The sequence below is a fragment of the Bactrocera tryoni genome, chromosome 1 (assembly GCF_016617805.1).
Source record: "Bactrocera tryoni isolate S06 chromosome 1, CSIRO_BtryS06_freeze2, whole genome shotgun sequence".
NCBI classification, from domain to species: domain Eukaryota; kingdom Metazoa; phylum Arthropoda; class Insecta; order Diptera; family Tephritidae; genus Bactrocera; species Bactrocera tryoni.
Genome location: NC_052499.1, coordinates 82,683,161 through 82,702,747, shown reverse-complemented (window position 1 = coordinate 82,702,747; position 19,587 = coordinate 82,683,161). Strand labels below are relative to the sequence as shown.

At 38.7% G+C, this 19,587-nt stretch overlaps 1 protein-coding gene across 1 annotated transcript in view; it reads right to left on the bottom strand.

Annotated features, from left to right (window-relative positions):
• The window catches only part of LOC120766418 (rho GTPase-activating protein 100F), a 93,290-nt gene that overhangs the window by 11,130 nt on the left and 62,573 nt on the right, over positions 1-19,587 (bottom strand). Inside the window, exons 3-10 of the mRNA XM_040091881.1 lie at positions 4,022-4,312; positions 3,837-3,959; positions 3,638-3,775; positions 3,307-3,580; positions 2,199-3,241; positions 1,003-2,128; positions 863-942; positions 469-799 (exon numbers count right to left, since the gene is read on the bottom strand). Coding sequence (XP_039947815.1) covers positions 469-799; positions 863-942; positions 1,003-2,128; positions 2,199-3,241; positions 3,307-3,580; positions 3,638-3,775; positions 3,837-3,959; positions 4,022-4,312 — 3,406 coding nt within the window. The remainder of the gene's footprint in view (positions 1-468; positions 800-862; positions 943-1,002; positions 2,129-2,198; positions 3,242-3,306; positions 3,581-3,637; positions 3,776-3,836; positions 3,960-4,021; positions 4,313-19,587) is intronic.

Here is a 19,587-nt window from a genome sequence, read left to right as displayed (position 1 = left end):
ATTATTTCATAAAAGAACCACAGTGTGAGGTTTACTCACAGCATTTTTAGGAAATAAGAATTCAGAATGAAGAAAATTGCTCGCTATTAAGGCGTGTAAATCAGCAAGTGAACGCTACAGAAAAATATATTGATGATGAGCAAAGCAGAGAAATATGTATGTAAATTAACGGTAATGACTCCCAAACTAACAACGAACATTAAGTTTTCGAAATAAATAAATGAGATGGCATTTGCTGTTGCTTGCGCAATTAAGTGAGGTTAGAGTTTGAAATTGAGAAATTGCTGCATTTTAATTATGAGAAAACGTACCGCTGGCTGGGAGGCCAACTGTAATGGAGTTACGAAAGTGAGCTCGCATTGAAATTGGTGCCGCTATTTACTTGCTAACAGAGTAAAGCGCTGATGAGTCAAAACTAAACAGCATGATAGGAGTGGTAACCTCATTGACATAATATAATTACGTTACCTGAAACACCGCCAGCCATGTTGCTCATGCTGCCCGCGCCCGCCAGAGCACCGCCCGCACCAACCATGCTGCCCATCATGCCGGTCGCGCTAACGAGACCGCCGCCGGGCGCTTGGTGGTGCTGTGCCTGCGGCTGCGGCCAAATCTGCAGCAGATATTTCAGCACGGCAATTGGTTGGGCGTGGTCGATATCCGAACCGGGTTGAGCGTTAGCGGCGTGTAGCATCAATGGTGGTCCCATAACGGTGGCCAAAGCTTGAGCTGACATCTTATTGCGTTCCGAATTGGAGACGACGAGCGACAAGTGATCGAGCAGGAATACTAAAGTTGCCTGCGTATAAAATTAATTTGTATTACTGTACAGTAGCGTATGATAAGATAATGTCTCGCTTACCCTATTTGCACGAGGCAAGCAATCAAGTATGCTGAGCATTAGTTTCGCATTGCCCTCGGGGTCGTCGGGCAGGCAAACAGCTGTAAGCCAAATATTTCATTAATACCAAACCATACCATATTGTATATGAATAAACATACCCAAAGCATCGACAGTCATCTGGAAAAGACAACGCGTAAACAGTGGCTCCGGCAACTCTCTTAGGTAGTCCTTCAGCACCCCAGTTATAACATTAATATCAGGAACATGTTCAGGGCTCAATTCCACGGCTCGACTATTACGCTCGAAGGCTTCTCGCAGCAGACGCTTTTTCGTTGCTGAGCCACACAAGCGGTACAGACCAATAATATCCAAGCCACGCCGCTCCACTTCCTCGACGCAACGTCGTAACACAATTGGCACAGGAGCACTACCGGGAGCGCCTTTAGACTCACGATTCACCACCGTTTCCAAATCGGCGCCGAATAATATGGGATAGCCGGCTCTTAAGCTAGGTAGGCCGCGTCGTCGATATAACGTTATGGGATCTGTATGCCGCATACGTATGTAAATAGTACCACGTGGTTCCACCTTTAACGCTAACTGGTGTAGCGGTGATTGTCGCAGTATGGACAAGGAAATGGCACCACGATAGCACAACTTGTGCCGATGTTGCGGATCCCAAGAGTAAACTAATACATCCAGTTGCTTATTGCCCACCAAGTCCAACTCGAAAGACTCGTCCCAGTCGAATTGTAGATCACCGGATCGCACTACTGTGCGTGCCTTATGCACACGATCACATTCAATTACACAATATAGATCACGTGTCTGTGTTTGGGCAGCATGATGTGGGCCACCAACGTGCTGTGCGCTTAGTTCGGGTGCCGAACGTAAGCCACGGCCCGCAAGCAAATGAATCCACAACATGCCCGATATACCGCCAATATCGACTATCGGTTTGTCGAGTTTGTACTTGGCAAACTCCGCTGGATTAATATCAATTTGTCTGTGCGTTCTGGGTAGTGTGGCGCTGGGCGTCGGCGCCGGACTTTGATGACCGCCGGTACTCATAATACTGCCACTTGGACTAGCCGGACCAGCGGACAGCTCGAGTAGTTGCCGCATACGACGTATGCTTGGCGAACGTATCGATGATGGTCCTCCAATGTGTTGTGATGACATCGAGCGGACTGGTAATGCTGAAATTGGACGCGGCATGCCTAAGTGACGATCTAGTGTACCAGTTCCGAGTATGCCCGTTCGACTGGAGTAAATGCTTTCGGTCTGTTGAAATTTAGAAATAAAAAATGCTTTCAATATGAGAAGCTTTATAAACTAAGCCATTAGAACTTACATTTTTCAACGCATCGTGTATATTTTCAGCGCTGCACGAAAACCGATGTGATCGTGGCTGACTAAGCAGATCCCTCGTCATGCGCATTTGCTCCGCTATAGCTGAACTGCTGGGTGCGCGCCTCAACCACGCTCGGTACTCGTCCGAAGTGAAAATTGAAGGACTCGCCGTTATACGCGATCTCAGATCGCGATCTCGACGTGCATTGAATTCCGGTGCCGATATGTTACCGTCACTTTCATCCATTATACGATCGCCGATGCGTGAGCGTATACCTTGTAGACGCACACCCGGACGTTCGCGTGGCAGTGAATTAAATTTAGCCATATCTGGCCCACCCCCAAGCATGCCGGCTCCACCGACACCTGCTCCACCGGCGCCGCGTGGCATGCTACCCACAGCAGGTCGGTTGTAGTAATAATAGCTTGGCCGTGGTCCTATGGTTGCCTCTGTGTCGCTGGAATAATCAAGATTTGGCCGCGAACGCCGTGTTAGCGACTGAGCTCCTATATTTGGCGGTGCATACTTGGAGGATTGACGCGGTGGTTCGTAACGGCCATAACGGCCCAGAGTGCCACCTACCGCGATGGGTGCAGCTCCCGTACCTGGTTTCAAGCTGGACCGTAATAAAGAATGACGACCTAAAGAATTTGAATAATCTGCATATTCCACACGTGGTAAATGTTGATCTGATCCAGATCGCGGAAAGCGTGCATGCTGTTGCGCTAAACCAACACCAGTACCAGTGGACATACGACGGGAAGGGCCACTGGGATAGAATGCGTGCACTTTCTCAGCTAAACTCTCCAGGGTGCCAGCATTTTGATAGTACGCATGCGAAGGAGCAAAAGCATGACCTTTAGGCTGTTCCGTTATTACCGAAGGTGGTGGCGGTGGTTTGTAACCCCAACTGGGTGGCTCATTCATCGCACTCACACCGGTGCGTGTATTGTAATACATGTCCAATTGCTCGGATTGCGGGCTATAGTTGTTCAGACCCAAACCGAGACGAGAGCGAGACTCGGTCATTTCACGTCCATCTCCTGCAACATAAGAAAACAGAGAAACATATGTTAATAAAATATTACTAGGGATGATATCAAAATACCTGTACGTCTTTCGCGTGATGATCGGGATCTTGGCATGCGATCTGTCTCATCTAAGTCTTCATCTCTGAGATCACGTTTGATTACGACAACTGGCGGTGGCTTTTGTTCGGGCCGTGATAACGTTGGTGGTCCTGGCGAGCCCGTAGTCCGACTGTCACGTCTTTGGCGTATTGCCAAGACCAGTCTCCGGGGAATTGACATTATAATTACGACATCATCCAAGGACATGTGAGTTACATCAACCAAATTAACGGCCAAAATTTCATCACCCACCTACAGACGAGAGTTTAATAATTAAAGTTTATTGTTTGATATGCGAAATTAACAAACCCTCAAACAACCGCTGTTGTAAACTGCAGATTCCAATGCTATTCGAGAGATGAAAACTCCATCGGTGCGGTCAGCTCCATTGCCCTCACGTATGTATAAACCCAATGTCTGGCCCGGACGCTTCACTATCTCAACAAGCTGGAAGTAGGTAGAATATGCTAAGTAGAATCCTTTAAACTCTAAACTAGCAAGCATCTACCTGTACTGTATGTCGGGCGTCTCCTTTGGACAGCAATTTGTGAGCTGCCTCCACGGCTTGTTTTCCACCGATGCAACGCGGCTCCAGAATGCGCACGATCATTTCACCTCTTCTCTCCACCGCCTGCCATACAAAAAATTACCATCAAATAGTATCCTAAAGCTCCAAATGCCGCAAATACTCACCTCCAGCGCGGCTGCCGTATTCGGATCATGATCATTTTCGACTGCTTCTATCTGCCGAAAGATCTCCGAACTGATACCCGACACCTTGCGAAAGTCACCTTGCAGCAAGACTGGTTCCTTACCACCAGGTCGTTGTTGTTGCTGCTGCTGATGTTGTTGTTGTTGCTGATGATGTTGCGATTGTTGTTGCTGCTGCTGATTGGCCAACGATTGCATTTGGTTCGCCGGCAAGGGACCAGGAGGCGCACGACCAGGGCTGGCGGTAACATCAGGAACTGATCTTCCATTTTCCTGCGAATGAGAACAAAAATGACAAGTGAGCTTAAATTGCAAATTAGTAGGATTTATTTTTTTATTTAAAAAATCTGGCAACCTTTCTCAAACCAATTCTGACATTACCTTAAGGAATATGTCCTTTAACTAAATTGTCTAAACTTTGACACAATCACAGTTGAAATGAAAGATTTTAAGACGGGCCGTCATTATATAAAAGCAAAAAAAACTAGTCGTCAAGCAAAAAAAAAAAAATACTTTCGTTAGCCGCCCATTCAATCTGCAAATTAAAAATTAAACAGGACCATCCCAATACCGCTTCACTACAAGCACAACCTTCCACCAGCCAAGTCCCGGTTGGCCGATAATTATTTCATCATTCTCATTTCAGTATGCAACATTCACATTGAGCTGGCGTGCGCCCTCACCAACATCTTGCTTCGTTGACAGCTCCAACAACAGGTCGACCCCATTCGGCCGCCCAGCTGCCCGTGCCACATGCAAGCAAAGGCCGACTGCTGCATTTCGGTTCGTGTCACTAAATTTCATGCATCAACCGTCACATTTAATGCGCTTCCTCAGCGTTTGCTCGCTTTTGTCATTTTTTGTTTTTTTGTTGCAATTTGCATTTGCCTTTGCCTATTCATATTTTGCTTTTTCTTACGTTTACTCATACTTTCGGCCGCAACAGAGTCAACTTCCGTAAAAGTTTAAAATGGGTAAAAAACAAAAGCAATGAGCGCAAGTGCAATCGCAATTCAGGTTATAGGCAAAGCAACAAAGCCTTGTAACCAAAAACTGAAGGTGCCAATGTACAGTTAGTGTGCATGTCTGTCCTGCACACACACACTCACCACACTTTCATTTGGCCATTAGTGGCAGCAAGCGACCGCAACGAAAAAAGGAGAACGAGCTAAGTGTTGCGAACCTGCGTGTGCCACGTGATGGTGACACACAACTCACACGCCACTCGCCAACTTTTGCAACGAGATGCACAGCAAAAAGTTCAAGTGTGCAACACAAAAAAGTGATTTTTTCGGGCGGGTTCATACTTCTTGCCACTCGTTTCTTCACTGCTGCGTTGCACATGAAAGTGTTGTGGCATCGAAATTTTTGTTGTACTCCTCTTACGCTTTTGTTCTTCATTTTAGTAGCTTACTTTGTCAAGTGTGGACTAAAGAAAAAATATGCAAAACGATTCTTTGTTAGCCCCTGAGCGACGATTATATGTGATATCCTTCAAGCAAAAAAAATCCTTTCGATTACAACCATTTAACTCAAGTTGAGGCAGTAAATGAGCTTAATAAATAGCAAAGGCGTAAGGAAGTGCTCAGTAAGGGCTCAAATAGAATTTATATAATATGTACTTGTTAAAAAAGCCTTACAATAATTATTAAAATAAAACAACTCTCAAAATGCCTTTAAAGAAGCTAATATCTTCTCTCAAACACTAAATCCTTTTCGCCTTCAATTTCGAAAAACTTGGAGATTGGCGAAGCGAACACACAATTAGTAATCATCATAACATTTCGTATCTACCATATATACAGAGAGCAGAGAAACAGGTTATTGCAATCACTTCAATGGGGGTGGGTACTTTCTTGTATTTATTTAACACAACTGAATAACTTTACTCTTACGACATGTTGCTATATAGTATAATAACTTTTTTTCAACCTAACGGTTGTTCACCTAGAACTAATCGAGATAGATATAGAGTTACATATATATTGGTTAGTCGAAAAAGTCTTTTCGTATTTTGTCTCATACCATATAGTGTTGGAAAGGTGAGATTTTAAGCTTCATTGAACAAAAAAAATTAAATTCGGGGAAGTTGAAAAAAGTTAAAGCTGTTAAAAAATTAGTGAAAGTAATGAAATATTTTGAAATCTATATATATAAAAGAAAGTTCTTGTTAGTTACACCATTTATAACTCAAGAACGACTAAACCGATTTGGCTGAAAAGTGGTGGGGAATTAGCTTGGAACCAGGGTAAGGACATAGGATACCTTTTATCTCTTTATGTCAAAATTTAATACAACTCATAAATAAAAAAATTATATTTCAAATAATAAGCATTTGTTAAAAGTTCATGTTTGTAGGAATCATTTGAATATACGCGTACCATTTTTAACAGATTCTTCCTCAAAAGTATTAAAAGTGCTAAGTATTTGAAATAGTAGAAAATAACTGCAACCAAATACGCAGTGAAATAGATTATAACTGGCTCAGTAACCAGTCGTTGACGTGCGTCCCAAAAGACTGATGTCATAACCTTTCCAGCCGAATTTTTCATCTTTCCACGCTTGAGAGCCGGTTCATCATGTAGAGTCCATTAGAATGACTGTCGATTGCACTCCAGGGGGAATTGATGGAGCTATGTTTCTATTGTCACACACCGACGCAAGAATTCTGTTTTATTACGAATAAAGAGCACTCAAACACTTCTCAGAATCAGTTATTCGTTGTTTTTGTTGGATTATGAACTTTAGACGCACTTTTCACAGAGCCTTCGCCTCTTTAGAACAACGTTGTTCTCGGTGCTCACTCCGCCTGTTTCCAGTTTAGCAAATAGTTTTTGAACGGTGGATTTCCCTGATCTCATATTCAACAGTACTTTCCCCAGAAAGCAATGCTTTATTAACACTCGAAATGCTTTATGATCCATTTTTTTTTTTGTAAACTAACACAAGTTGCTTCACAAAAATGCTATATCTCATTGACTAATAGTTATAATCCAACTAATAGAAATCATATAGATGGTAGTAGTTGTATTATCTATGTATCAGCCACAGTGAAGCGTGGACAGGTCCTCTAGTATTTGTATAAAAAAGAGATAAATGTCACGCAAGCCACCAATGAAATCTGTGAATTTTACGGAGACGATACTGGTCGACCTATCGTTGAAAAAGTCGATAAAATTATGTAAAAGATTAACCAGGACAGTCACATAAGCAGTCATGACATGGCTAAGGAACTTAGCATTCATCATCAGACGATTTTGAACCATTTGATTTGGAGTTGAAAAGGAATCATCCACTATGAGCTGGTTCAGCCTGGTCGAACATTGATTCTATATTTTACTCTCAACAAATGATGAGATTGTATCAAGCAATCGAAAAAAAAGGCCAAAACTGATCAACAGAAAGGGCTTTGTATTCCATCAGAACAACGTTAGACCACACATATCTTTATTGACTCGACAAAAACTGCGTAGAGTGGCTGGGAAGTTTTGATGCATCCACCATGTAGCCCTGATCTTGCACCATCGGACTACCATTATTTCGGTCAATGCAGAACTCCCTTAGAAGAGTAAAGTTGACTTCAAGAGAAATTGTCGCAGTTTTTCGCCGAGAAACCAGAAAAGTTGTACACTGATGCAATAATGTCTCTACCGGAAAAATTGCAAAAAGTGGTCGACCAAAATGGTAGATATTTGGTTCATTAAAGTTCATTATGAATATAAAAAACTAAGTGGAAATTTGATTGGAAATACGAAAAGACTTTTTTCGTCTACCCAATATATATAAATTATCATGTTGACGAGACGAGTGAAATTCGTGTAACTATCTGTTCGTCCGTCAGGTCATTTATTTCTTGTGGCTCAAGGAAGGTCAATATTGCAGATAGACGTACTCCGACAGCTCACAAAACACCATTAAAGGAAAACCAATAAAGTGTCATAACTAAGCACTAAAAAAGAAGGCATAGAACTGTGATTTGACACAAAGGATTGCAGTAGCAACGGCACCTGTGATACGAAATAATGTACATATTTCGTATCTCCTAAGGCCTTTCAATAGCTAATACGTTAAACTCAATTGTTACGATTTTATTTTTTGAGAAAAAGCGATATAGTCTTTTTAATTTCGAAAAGTGAATCATATAAATCAAATGTGAACGAGAACGAGAATTAAAACCATAACATATGCAACGGAATAGTTCAAAATTAGATCTACAAGATTTTAACAGTATGGGTCTAAACTACCTCGAAAAGCGAATCGGGATATTACATTTAACTTCAGACAGGAGAAAAAAACATAAGCATTTCTCTTCCATCCGTAAGTGTAGGTTGATTTATAAGTTTGAAACGACTTATGTATGCAGAAAGACTCAACCTAGAATTCCACAGAAATTTTCCTAAGGCGAGAAGTAAAAATTGTTTTGGAACCGACTCTAACTTGTTGAAATGGATTTGGTAACTATGTAGGGTTCCATACAGCAGAGTCATATTCCAATATAATTGTAACTAAAGCTGTAAGAAGGTTTTAATAACATACGGATCTTTAAATTCGTAAGACCAACGTTTAATAATTTAGAGAATACTTTTTGCTTTCAAGACTATGGTATCAATATGAAGACCAAAATTAAACTTAGGATTCATAGTAACTCCCAAATCAACAAATGAAAACATGCTCTATTAAATAGTTTTTTTTTTGTTACATAAAGAGAGGGAAACCCAAATACGAGAATAGCACATCGTCTTACATTTTTTTTTGAGATTTAATGGCTAATCATTTCTATCACACCAAGCAACCAAATTGTTTAAATCTGTCTGCAACAAACACCTTTCATCAATTGAAGTATAGAACTTAAGAAGCTTCATCAGGATCTATTAGATATTTGAGAATTCTCTGACGGAAGTGAAATCGTTAATAAATAAAAAGAGCGGAATCGGCCTAAGGCGATTACCTTGCGGAACACCTAAAAAGACATTAACTGAATCTGAAAGAATAACATCAAATGTCATGCATTTTATTTTATTATAAAGATAAGAAGATACCCATTGAAGAACTCTTGTTTGAAAGCCCAGAAAATCAAGTTTATGTACGAGAGTCGAAGGATTTACTTGTTCCCTAAAACGCAATGATACATAATTTGCAATTTAGAGTAGATTTTCCTTAACGAAATCCATGCTGAGAATCGGTCCCTGTTTGAGATATGTAAATTCAATTTGTGTGTCGAAAATGAGTTGAATAACTGGTTAAAAGAAAAAACGTCAGCAATTTTTCTAATTTCGTCATAAGGTAACCCACTAAACATTACTCTCACTTGAGTTCTTTCAACTGAATCAAATGAATTAATTTTTCATTAATTCTAAGTAGAATATAGCGGCGCAGGTTTTTTAAACCAACTTGTAGAATATCTTAGTTCTAGCATGCATGAGTCTATTTCGCGATTAACTCAACTGCAAGCTCATAGGTTTGTATGTATGTGCATATGCGTGGAAGTCGGTATGTGCATTTCTGTTCGTAGAATAAGTAAACATTTCCACTGAAAGGCTCGACTTAGAACGAATCACGTAAGGGCTTACCGTGATTTGCGAGCAAATAAGTGCATTACGTGATTTAAGTAAATGATTTGGGGCTTGCACAAACACTAGTACATATGTATACACACATAGTAACACAAATAAGTACACATACTAAAATGTAGTATATGTGTATGTGCATGTACGCAAAAATATCTAGATGAAGAAAGTAAGCGACATGCAATTTCCTACAAGCAGTTAGGTTTCGGTTATACCATTCAGTGAACAAGCGGTTATTTTCGCAAAAATTTAAAAAATGTAAATATTTAAAGTAAAAGTGGAATTGTGATTTTGCACGTAAATATTCTCCGGAGTCACTCTTTAACATTTTCAATCCACTGGGAGACAAGAACGAATCAAAAAGGTTGAAAAGCCCCAAAGCGGACTCTACTTAATATGCATACACTGGCAAACATGTGTGTGTTTGTATGTGCGCATGCCTAAATAAATGCGTATGTATTTGGCGAATGTAATATGCAAACATAAACAAGCATAATTGAATCTTACTCTGCAGATAAATATTGAATATGCCACACCGGCAGCACGCGCCATTCACAAGCGCAACTCCGCCCCATTGCACTTACCACCTCACCGGTAGTACTAATGGCAACGTCTTACAACTCGACGCCAAAATATAAATGTGTGAATGTGTGTGTGTGTGTGCAAGTATGTATATGTATGTGCATGGCATCGTGCAATTGTCTGCAAATGTACTACAAGTTAGTGCATTACATTATTGACCCAATAAAATGTCATTGCCATCACCAGACGTTCACATCCCTGACGCACCACGCATGGGCGTATTACTCGCAAATGCACGTGTATGCGTTGTATAATCGTAATAAGTGCCGCTGCCGTGCGTTTATGCGTGTATGTGAGTTTCAATGCAACGAACTCTGCCTAAAGGACTCAACCTACTTTGTTTAATGCGTGCCAGAGTAAGTGTTGACATTAGGGTGGCACTATTTTTGCGATTTCCGAGTTTACGGATGGAAGTTTTCTGATGCTACAACAACAACAACAGAGAGTCACAACATCTTTTTGAAATGGACTTACGAAGATTGTCACCGCTATCGAGTTAACGTCAGCCGAACTGATATCTTGAATGAATGAAATTTTGGATGATATTTCATGAGTTTCACTTTTTATGGCTTCTAAAGGAAAATTCATATTTTTTTATTACTTTAAAATTTTTTAAATTAAATTCATATTTAAAAAAAATTGTATTTTTAATTTTAAAATTTGGCATTCACTTTTTGAAAGATCTCTTTCCTCCGATATTTAAATATAAGCTGCGTTATTATCAAAAAAACTGACCACCCTAATGTATTAAATTCGCTACTTACGCTACACTTTCTAAACCAAATCCATGGATTGCCATAAATGGTTGTAAGATAACGTTTGCGTAAGGATAACTGTGCATGAGTACTCATAGATACGCAAATACACATGTGAGTGTGTGTGTGTCCACAAATGTGCCTTATTATATGCATTTGTAGACGGCTTCATAATAATTCATTTTCTCTTATCCTCGTTTTACATAAGTTTTCATTTCACTTGCAAATTACCAATAACTTTACTTGTATGCATAGTAAATGCTCTAACAACAAATATTCCATTCACTACTCAATACATTTGCATACATTTTTTGTAAGGATTTCTAAATATATTTACATATGAAGAAAAACCCCTTCTTTTCTTCAATTACAACTAAAAAATGTGTGTTAATTAGCTTTTATTATGCTAAACTACAAATGCATTATGTTGAGAGGTGAGCTCTCCAGCTCTTCGAGGTGTACATATGTATACGTAAAAATGTATGACAGTTATATTCAAAATGTCCTTTGAATTTGAAAGTGTGTTCGGACTGAATGTTAAGTAAAACAAGAAAAAACGTTAACGTTAGCTGATATACCCTTCACAGGTGCATTTCTTTTTGTAACTATGTGTTCATTTTGTATGGAAGCTATATGAAATAGTTAACCGATCTGAACAATTTCTTAGGATATTACATTGTTACCTTAAGCGGTAATCCATGTCAAATTTCGTGAAGATACCACGTCAAATGCGAAAGTTTTCCATACAAGCCCTTGATTCCGATCGTTCGGTTTGTATGGCAGCTATATGCTATAGTGAGCCGATCTGAACAATTTCTTCGGAGATTATATTGTTGCCTTAGAAAATAATCTATACCTAATTTTGTGAATATACATATCTTGTCAAATGCAAAAGTTTTCCATACAAGAACTTTTTTCCGAACAGAGGGACTAGTTTGTATATATACAGACAGACGGATGGACAGACAGACAGACGGACATGGCTAAATCGAGCAACCTCATCGGCGATAAACAGCAACTGATAATCAGCACGTCAATAAAATAAAAGAGTTGTTACTTAAGAATCGACGATTAACATGCAGAGATCTTACTGGCATCGTTGGAATATTGGAAGGATCGGTGAAAATCCTTTTAAAAGATTATTTGGGCCTGAAAACACGATTGCGTTAACGTCGAAACAATGCTTTCTGACTACCAGGATGTCATGAAACTTATTGTTATCGGCGATGAGTTTTGGCTATATGCTTACGACTCGGAAAACGATTACTAATTGGCCGAATATCTTGGCAAAGTTGAGCGGAATCCAAAAAACCACGTCCAAGAAAAAGGAAAAGGTAAAAAATCAAGGTTATACTGACAGTTTTCTTTTATTGTCGAGGTGCAATACACTCCAACTTTCTTCCGAGCGGGCAAACTGTCAACAAGGAATACTATATGGGTGTTATGCAGTGGCGGATTCAGAGGGGGGAAATGAAGGAAATTTCCCAGGAGTTAAAAGCCTTATTAAAAATTTTACTATTCTGAAAACATATAAGGTAACAGATAGATAAACCAGAAATTCACCATTTTATTTCAGAAACAAAATTAAAGACTGTCTCCATTTTTGAATATAATAAATAATGCTAAGATACCACTGAAGTTACAAGGTGTAGCAACGTATGCAAATTAAATTGTTAATAAATCCAATCAGATTTGGAACTGAAAGTCCTAAGTTTGAAGCGGCGCGGCTTAATAGAGAACTTGAAATGGATGCTGCATTCAGCTCCATCTGTGATATATTTGATTGATACATTCTCCGCGGTTTATCCTCCAAGCTTTCTAACATAGAAACTAGAAAAATAAGGAAACCACGAGAAAAGCAACGATACACATCGCAGCCGTGTGCAAATTTCAATTTATAGTTGGCTTTTTTGTCTATATGATATTCTATCTCAAACTCATTCACTCAGCGTGATTCTTCAGAAAGCATTGATGAATCTGGGAAAGCCATCAAATATGTTGAATACGCTGCTTGTAACGTTCCGAAATCGAAAACAAAAAGCCAAGAAACATTTTCTATGCATTTATTCAGACACTAAAAAAAGGGCGGCAGAACTGAAAGTTGATGAAGAAAAACCAAGAATCTACGGCTGACAAACAAAACGCGAAAATTTCTGTTTGAGAACTTGCGAAGAATAATATAGGACTTCAGTGTACATACCTCTGTTGGATACAATCGGCGAAGATTTGAAAACACGCTTTCCTAGAGAAGTATTGGATGGATTTCAACTGAGCTTGCTGCTTCCTGAAAAAGTATGTTCTTTGGAAACCAAATAAATGCAAAGTCTTATTGACCGCTTGATAGATAGATTTAAATGCCATTGGATAATAAGAACGTCGTGTGACGTTTAAGCTCAAAGGTGAACTTGTGCACTTCCATTGGAGGCAGAAGCAAAAGCCAAAAGACAACAAGTTACGGACTACTGCATTGGAAGAACTGCGATGTATACCTATACTCCATAATTCATTGCTTTCTTCGCCTATTCTGCACACAACAACCTGTTACGAATGCGAGCTTTGAACGCTCTTTTTCGACAATTCAAGATAACTTGATCGGCCTGGCGTTGCTGCACACGCATCATGACATTGAAGCAATTGTGGAAGAAGTTCTCGAAAGATTCTCAAAACTTCGCCCATATCGTTTTGTTTTGTAAAATTTTTCCAATCAATACACGAACTAACTACAGTATTATACATTGTAATAAAGAATGTCAACCACACGTCTACGATTTATAATGTGTTTTTCGAATTTAGTAGAATTTGACATTAGTAGGTCCATTTCAAACTTTTTCACCATGATATCAAACTGTATAAAGACTACTATATTTAATATGATAATCTTCTTGTTTCAAGTAAATGTTTAATTCATGCAGTCCAATATTAACCGATTATTTTTATAATGATTTGATCTAAAACAATAATCAAGATATTAGTTATGTGGGGGTTATGGCAAGTTTTCTCTCGATTTTATCCATTTTAGGCTTCTGCATACACCGCTTTATTAGAAAACCAATTTTTCTAATATAACTTCACCAATATACATTCAAGTAAAGCCGCATTTCGAAATTTTTTTATTAAGGGAAGCGAAATTTTGGAAGACTTTAAGGATCCAATGAAGTATCAATTGGCCTAGAAATACATGTGTATGTGCATTATGGTGTCTATTGAGTTTTTTTTTTTGCAAACACTCCTCGGAAGTACAGTTTTTTGCCCAAACCTTGCCCAAATCATATTTCTTTTGTATTTTACATGGATATTTATACTCTCGCAACAAGTTGCTAAGGAGAGTATTATAGTTTTGTTCACATAACGGTTGTTTGTAAGTCCTAAAACTAAAAGAGTCAGATATGGGGTTATATATACCAAAGTGATCAGGGTGACGAGTAGAGTTGAAATCCGGATGTCTGTCTGTCCGTCCGTCCGTGCAAGCTGTAACTTGAGTAAAAATTGAGATATCATGCTGAAACTTGGTACACGTATTTGTTGGCTCCATAAGAAGGTTAAGTTCGAAGATGGGCAAAATCGGCCAACTGCCACGCCCACAAAATGGCGAAAACCGAAAACCTATAAAGTGTCATAACTAAGCCATAAATAAAGATATTAAAGTGAAATTTGGCACAAAGGATCGCGTTAAGGAGGGGCATATGTGGACGTAATTTTTTTGGAAAAGTGGGCGTGGCCCCGCCCCCTACTAAGTTTTTTGTATATATTTTAGAAACTACTATAGCTATGTCAACCAAACTCTACAGAGCCGTTTCCTTCAGCCATTTCCATAAACAGTTCAAAAATGGAAGAAATCGGATAATAACCACGCCCACTTCCCATACAAGGTTATGTTGAAAATCACTAAAAGTGCGTTAACCGACTAACAAAAAACGTCAGAAACACTAAATTTTACGGAAAAAATGGCAGAAAGAAGCTGCACTCCAAAGCTTTTTTAAAAAATTAAAGAAAATGGGCGTGGCGTCGCCCACTTTTATGGACCTAAAACCATATCTCAGGAACTCCTCGACCGATTTCAATGAAATTCGGTATATTATGTTTTCTTAACACCTTGATGACGTGTACGAAATAGGGGTGAAATCGGTTCACAACCACGCCTTCTTCCAATATAACGCTATTTTGAGTTCCATCTGATGCCTTCTCTGTATAATACGAGTATAAACATTAGGAACCAATGATGATAGCGGAATAAAACTTTACAAAAATACGGTATTTGAAAAGTATTTAAATGACGGATAATGAAATCTCGATTATCACTTTACCATGCGAGAGTATAAAATGTTCGGTGACACCCGAACTTAGCCCTTCCTTACTTGTTTTTGTTATTTTACGTTAATCAAGTAAATCAACAACTTTAAAAAACTATTATCCTGTTACAAAGTTTTTTCTCTACTGAAAATATCTTACGGATTTTTTTCATGAAAACATTCCTTCAAAAGTTATACGCAGTTACAATTGTTTAGTATTCAAACGTACTGACCATACATACAAGTGATTTACACAGTGCGGTTGCTCATACGACATGGTGTACTCAATGCATGCAATATAATTTGATGAGCAACTGAGTATAACTTTAAAAAACGTGTTTTTAATGGAAAGTCCTTCTTATAGATCTGGAAATATCTTTTTAGAATATTACATTTTGAAAGATGTTGGTTTATTTGTTTTGGTGAAAAAATGGTATACAAGGTGCTTTCCAAAGTAAACAGGACTTAAAAAAAAAGTAGAACAAATGTTTTTTTTCGGTAAAATCAATTTATTTTATTCGAAATAGTCTCCTTTTGCTTCAATACAGCTTTCTGCACGGTCCAAAAGCATGTCGAACGAGTGTTTTAGCTCGTTGGCCGGTATGGCCGCCAGTATGCCGTCGCAAACCATTTGAATGGCCTCTACGTCTGCATAATGCCTTCCTTTCATGGGCAAATTCATTTTTCAGAAAAGGGAGAAGTTGCACGGTGCCATATCAGGTGAATACGGGGAGTGATTAATGGTTAAAATGTGATTTTAGGTCAAATGATCGTCCTTCTAATGTTGGATTCTGAACAATTTTTGGTCGTCAGTCAAGTTGCGCGAAACAAACTGTCCACACACATTTCGCAAGCACAAATGTCCGGTCAAAATGCGATAAATCGATGTTTTGGCGTTGTTCAATTCTATTCATTTCGATGGAATTTCCGGTGATCACGGATTTTGATTGGCCCACATGTTGATCGTCATTGATGTCTCTTTGTTCGAAGTTCATCTTCACGCAAACATACTGGCACTTAACCTCCAATCAATAAAATGTCATGAAATTCTCACTGGACAATCGATAAAGAAGCAGATTCTAATGCACAAGTCGGCATATAGATGGCGCTACCAAGAGGCGTTAGATTCAAAAAGTTCTGTTTACTTAATAACGCACCTTAAATATTGAAAATAAACGCCTTGTTTACTTTGGATCCTTTTTTTCGAGCAAAAACTTCAATTTCAGGGAGCTCTTCCAAAAAAAAAATCAACTTGGCAAATAACGCACGCCCTAATGTTTATATATAATATTTGCTTCGAACATTTTCGAAACAAGTACTATAATTAGTGATTGAAAAAAATGGCATGGCACATTAGAAACCATTGAATTGAGAATTCGGAAAAGCGAAAGCAAATTATAACCATTTTTTTTAACACTAATTTGTTTTCGATAAATGCACGCAAAGCGCCAGCTGACCTTTTAACTGATTGATTGGTCAACTGTTGGCATACAAATATTCATGTGAGAGTGTGCCTGTTTGTGCTTAAGTACCGCCCAGTATGTGGCCGCTTAAGTGCTTAGCAACAATACCACAGTCATTAATACCCTTACTAAGAATTATATATGTATGTATGTATTGTGCATATTATTACATTTACATACTTTCGAAGTTGTTGTTGTCGTCTTGTTGCAGTCATGCAAAATTTTACACACAAAAACCGCGTAGAAATAAAAATTTTAGACGCGCATAAAAACGAACAGTTATGCGCATAATGAGCGTAGCGTTTCAGCATTTCGCTGGCTATTAAAAAACAAAATGGTGCTCAAAAATTACCCAACAACAAAAGCAAACATTCGAAGTGCTTGTGCTGAAAATGGTGAGCGAATGCAACACTGCTGACTGTCATTAACCGTTGTCTAGTTGAAGTATCTAAACCTGAAATTCGGTTAGTTTTCCTATTTGGTGACTGCAAGCGCTGACAGCGGTGGGAAGGGTCGCTCGCTCGAGTAGCAGCAGCGCGTTTGGCGCAAAATTACTAATGGCGACGCATACATAATTACAATTTCACTTAATTTCCGTTCTAATGTTTTGGGAAAAAATGATTTTATTGATTTGTCAAGTCACGCAATTCAACGTTAACGGACTGCCGTTGTATTTGGTGAAAGCGCTGAAGCATGGTGGGGCTATGATAGAGCAGGTGGTGTGTGGCGCTGGAATTGGTGGCGGTTATGTTGTTGGTAATGGTGTTGATGTTGACGTTGATGGAAACTAGAACGAATTATGAGCAATAATGGAGATTGCAAAGTTTAAGTATGGCCTGCGGTGGAGCTGCATGTATACAGACATATATAGTATACAGTATATATGTACATATGTACATATATTTATACTCATGTAGTTGTGTTTGAAGAAACGGCAGTGAAACAAACAAATTTTATTGTGTACTCTTACACTTGGGGGCGCGTAAAGTCGAGCTAAGTTTTAATGCCAACCGTTATATTAATTAAGTGCTGGCGGTAAAACAACAATAAAAATAGTAATTATAGTAGGAGCAATGCGCGGTTGGCTGTAAGTTTTCTTCAACTAGCGCTTTATTGGCTTAAGTACATTTTATTTTTATAATATTTCTCAATAATTAATTAATAGGAATTATTGGGAATGCTTTTTAAGTAATAGTTCTTGGCTTAATATAAGTTGGGTCACATTCGAGTAATGTAGATGCGATTGTCGATGGAATTACATGCATTAATGAATAGGTAAAATATTTTTTTCCATTATTGTATTATGAAAAATTTATTTTATTAATAATAATAGGTAGTCGAAAAAGTCTTTTCGTATTTCATATCAAACTTAAATTTTGTTTATATATATTTATGCTAATAAATAAATAAACAAATATGTACCATTTTGATCGAGCACTTTTTGTCACTTTTCCGCTAGAGACATTATTCCAACAGTGTAAAACTTTCATCAATATAAATCGAAATATCGAAATCTCCACAACGGAAGCGAGCGAACCATTGTTGTGCTACACGCACTGATACAGCATCGTCTCCGTAAACTTCACAAATTTTTTTGGTGACTTGCGTGGCATTCTTCCCTTTTACATACAAAAATTTCAAAATATAGTGAATTTCTTCATTATTTTCAATCATTTTTGAACAGCTGTTACTTTTGTTCAACTTCCTCGAATTTAATTTTTTTTCTGATTAAATGATGATTTTGATGATGAATTTCGAACACTATATGGTAGGACACAATGTGATTGGGAGCACTGGAGATATACGACTGCAACGACATCTATTGACAAAATACGAAAAGACTTTTTCGACTACCCAATATGTTCCAGCCGAATATTACATGAAGATTAATTAAAGAAAGCAAATACAAAAAATTTGTTTTTTTGAAGGATTTCAAAAATTCGGAGATATGTTATGTTAATACATTCATCATAAAAGTCTTAACCAAAGCCCAGAAAAAACCCTCGGATGTCTTTTAAGGTATATAAATGATCAACGTAATGAGTTGAGTCGATTTAGCTAAGCCCGTCTGCTGTTCTTCTGTATATACCCGAATTAGCCCCTCAGCTTTTGTAATATCGATCAGAAAGAAGATACTTATTTGTCGAAACCACCGATATCGGTGCTTATGTGTGGCTGACGTACAAACAAGCCGATAAAAATTAAATGTTTGTCAGAAAAACTTTTTTATATGACAATACCCCTTAACGAATTTCTGAATAAAAAGCTAGAAAAGTTATTACAGTTTTTTTGCGGTGAAAAAATGTGAGGAATGTTAACAAAAGCTCTTGGAGACTTGGGTATAAAATAGTTAAGGGGAAACTCGGTGTTCAAGCAAAGCCACTTGACTTAACCGCTGCCAAAATGGATCACATCGTAAACGCACTCTTCCCCGCTCACGAAAAACGGGCCATTGAACCAGAACGTACTCTAAGTCTTCCGCAAATCTCCCAGTTAACCCTTGAAGAGCTGCAACTAGTCACTGGGAAGCTCAAGACCAACTAATCACCCGGCCCGGACGGGATCCCAGCAAAAACCCTGGAATTAGTCGCTGCAGAGTGACTAGCGGTACTATTGAAGATGTACAACGCCTGAATCGAAGTAGAAATATTCCCTGAACCCTAGAGAAAATAACAGCTGGAGCTAATCAGTAAGACAAGAGGGGATCCCAACCTGCCATCAGCACACCGACCACTAGGCGTGCTTGACATAGCGGAAAACTCTATAAAACGCTACTTAAACAGACTCGAAGCGGCTATCAACGAAGCTAGAGAACTCTCCCTTAGACAAAAAGGCTTTAGACCCGGCAGATCCATTCTAAGAGCTATAAAATGCGTCATTAAAATGTAAAAG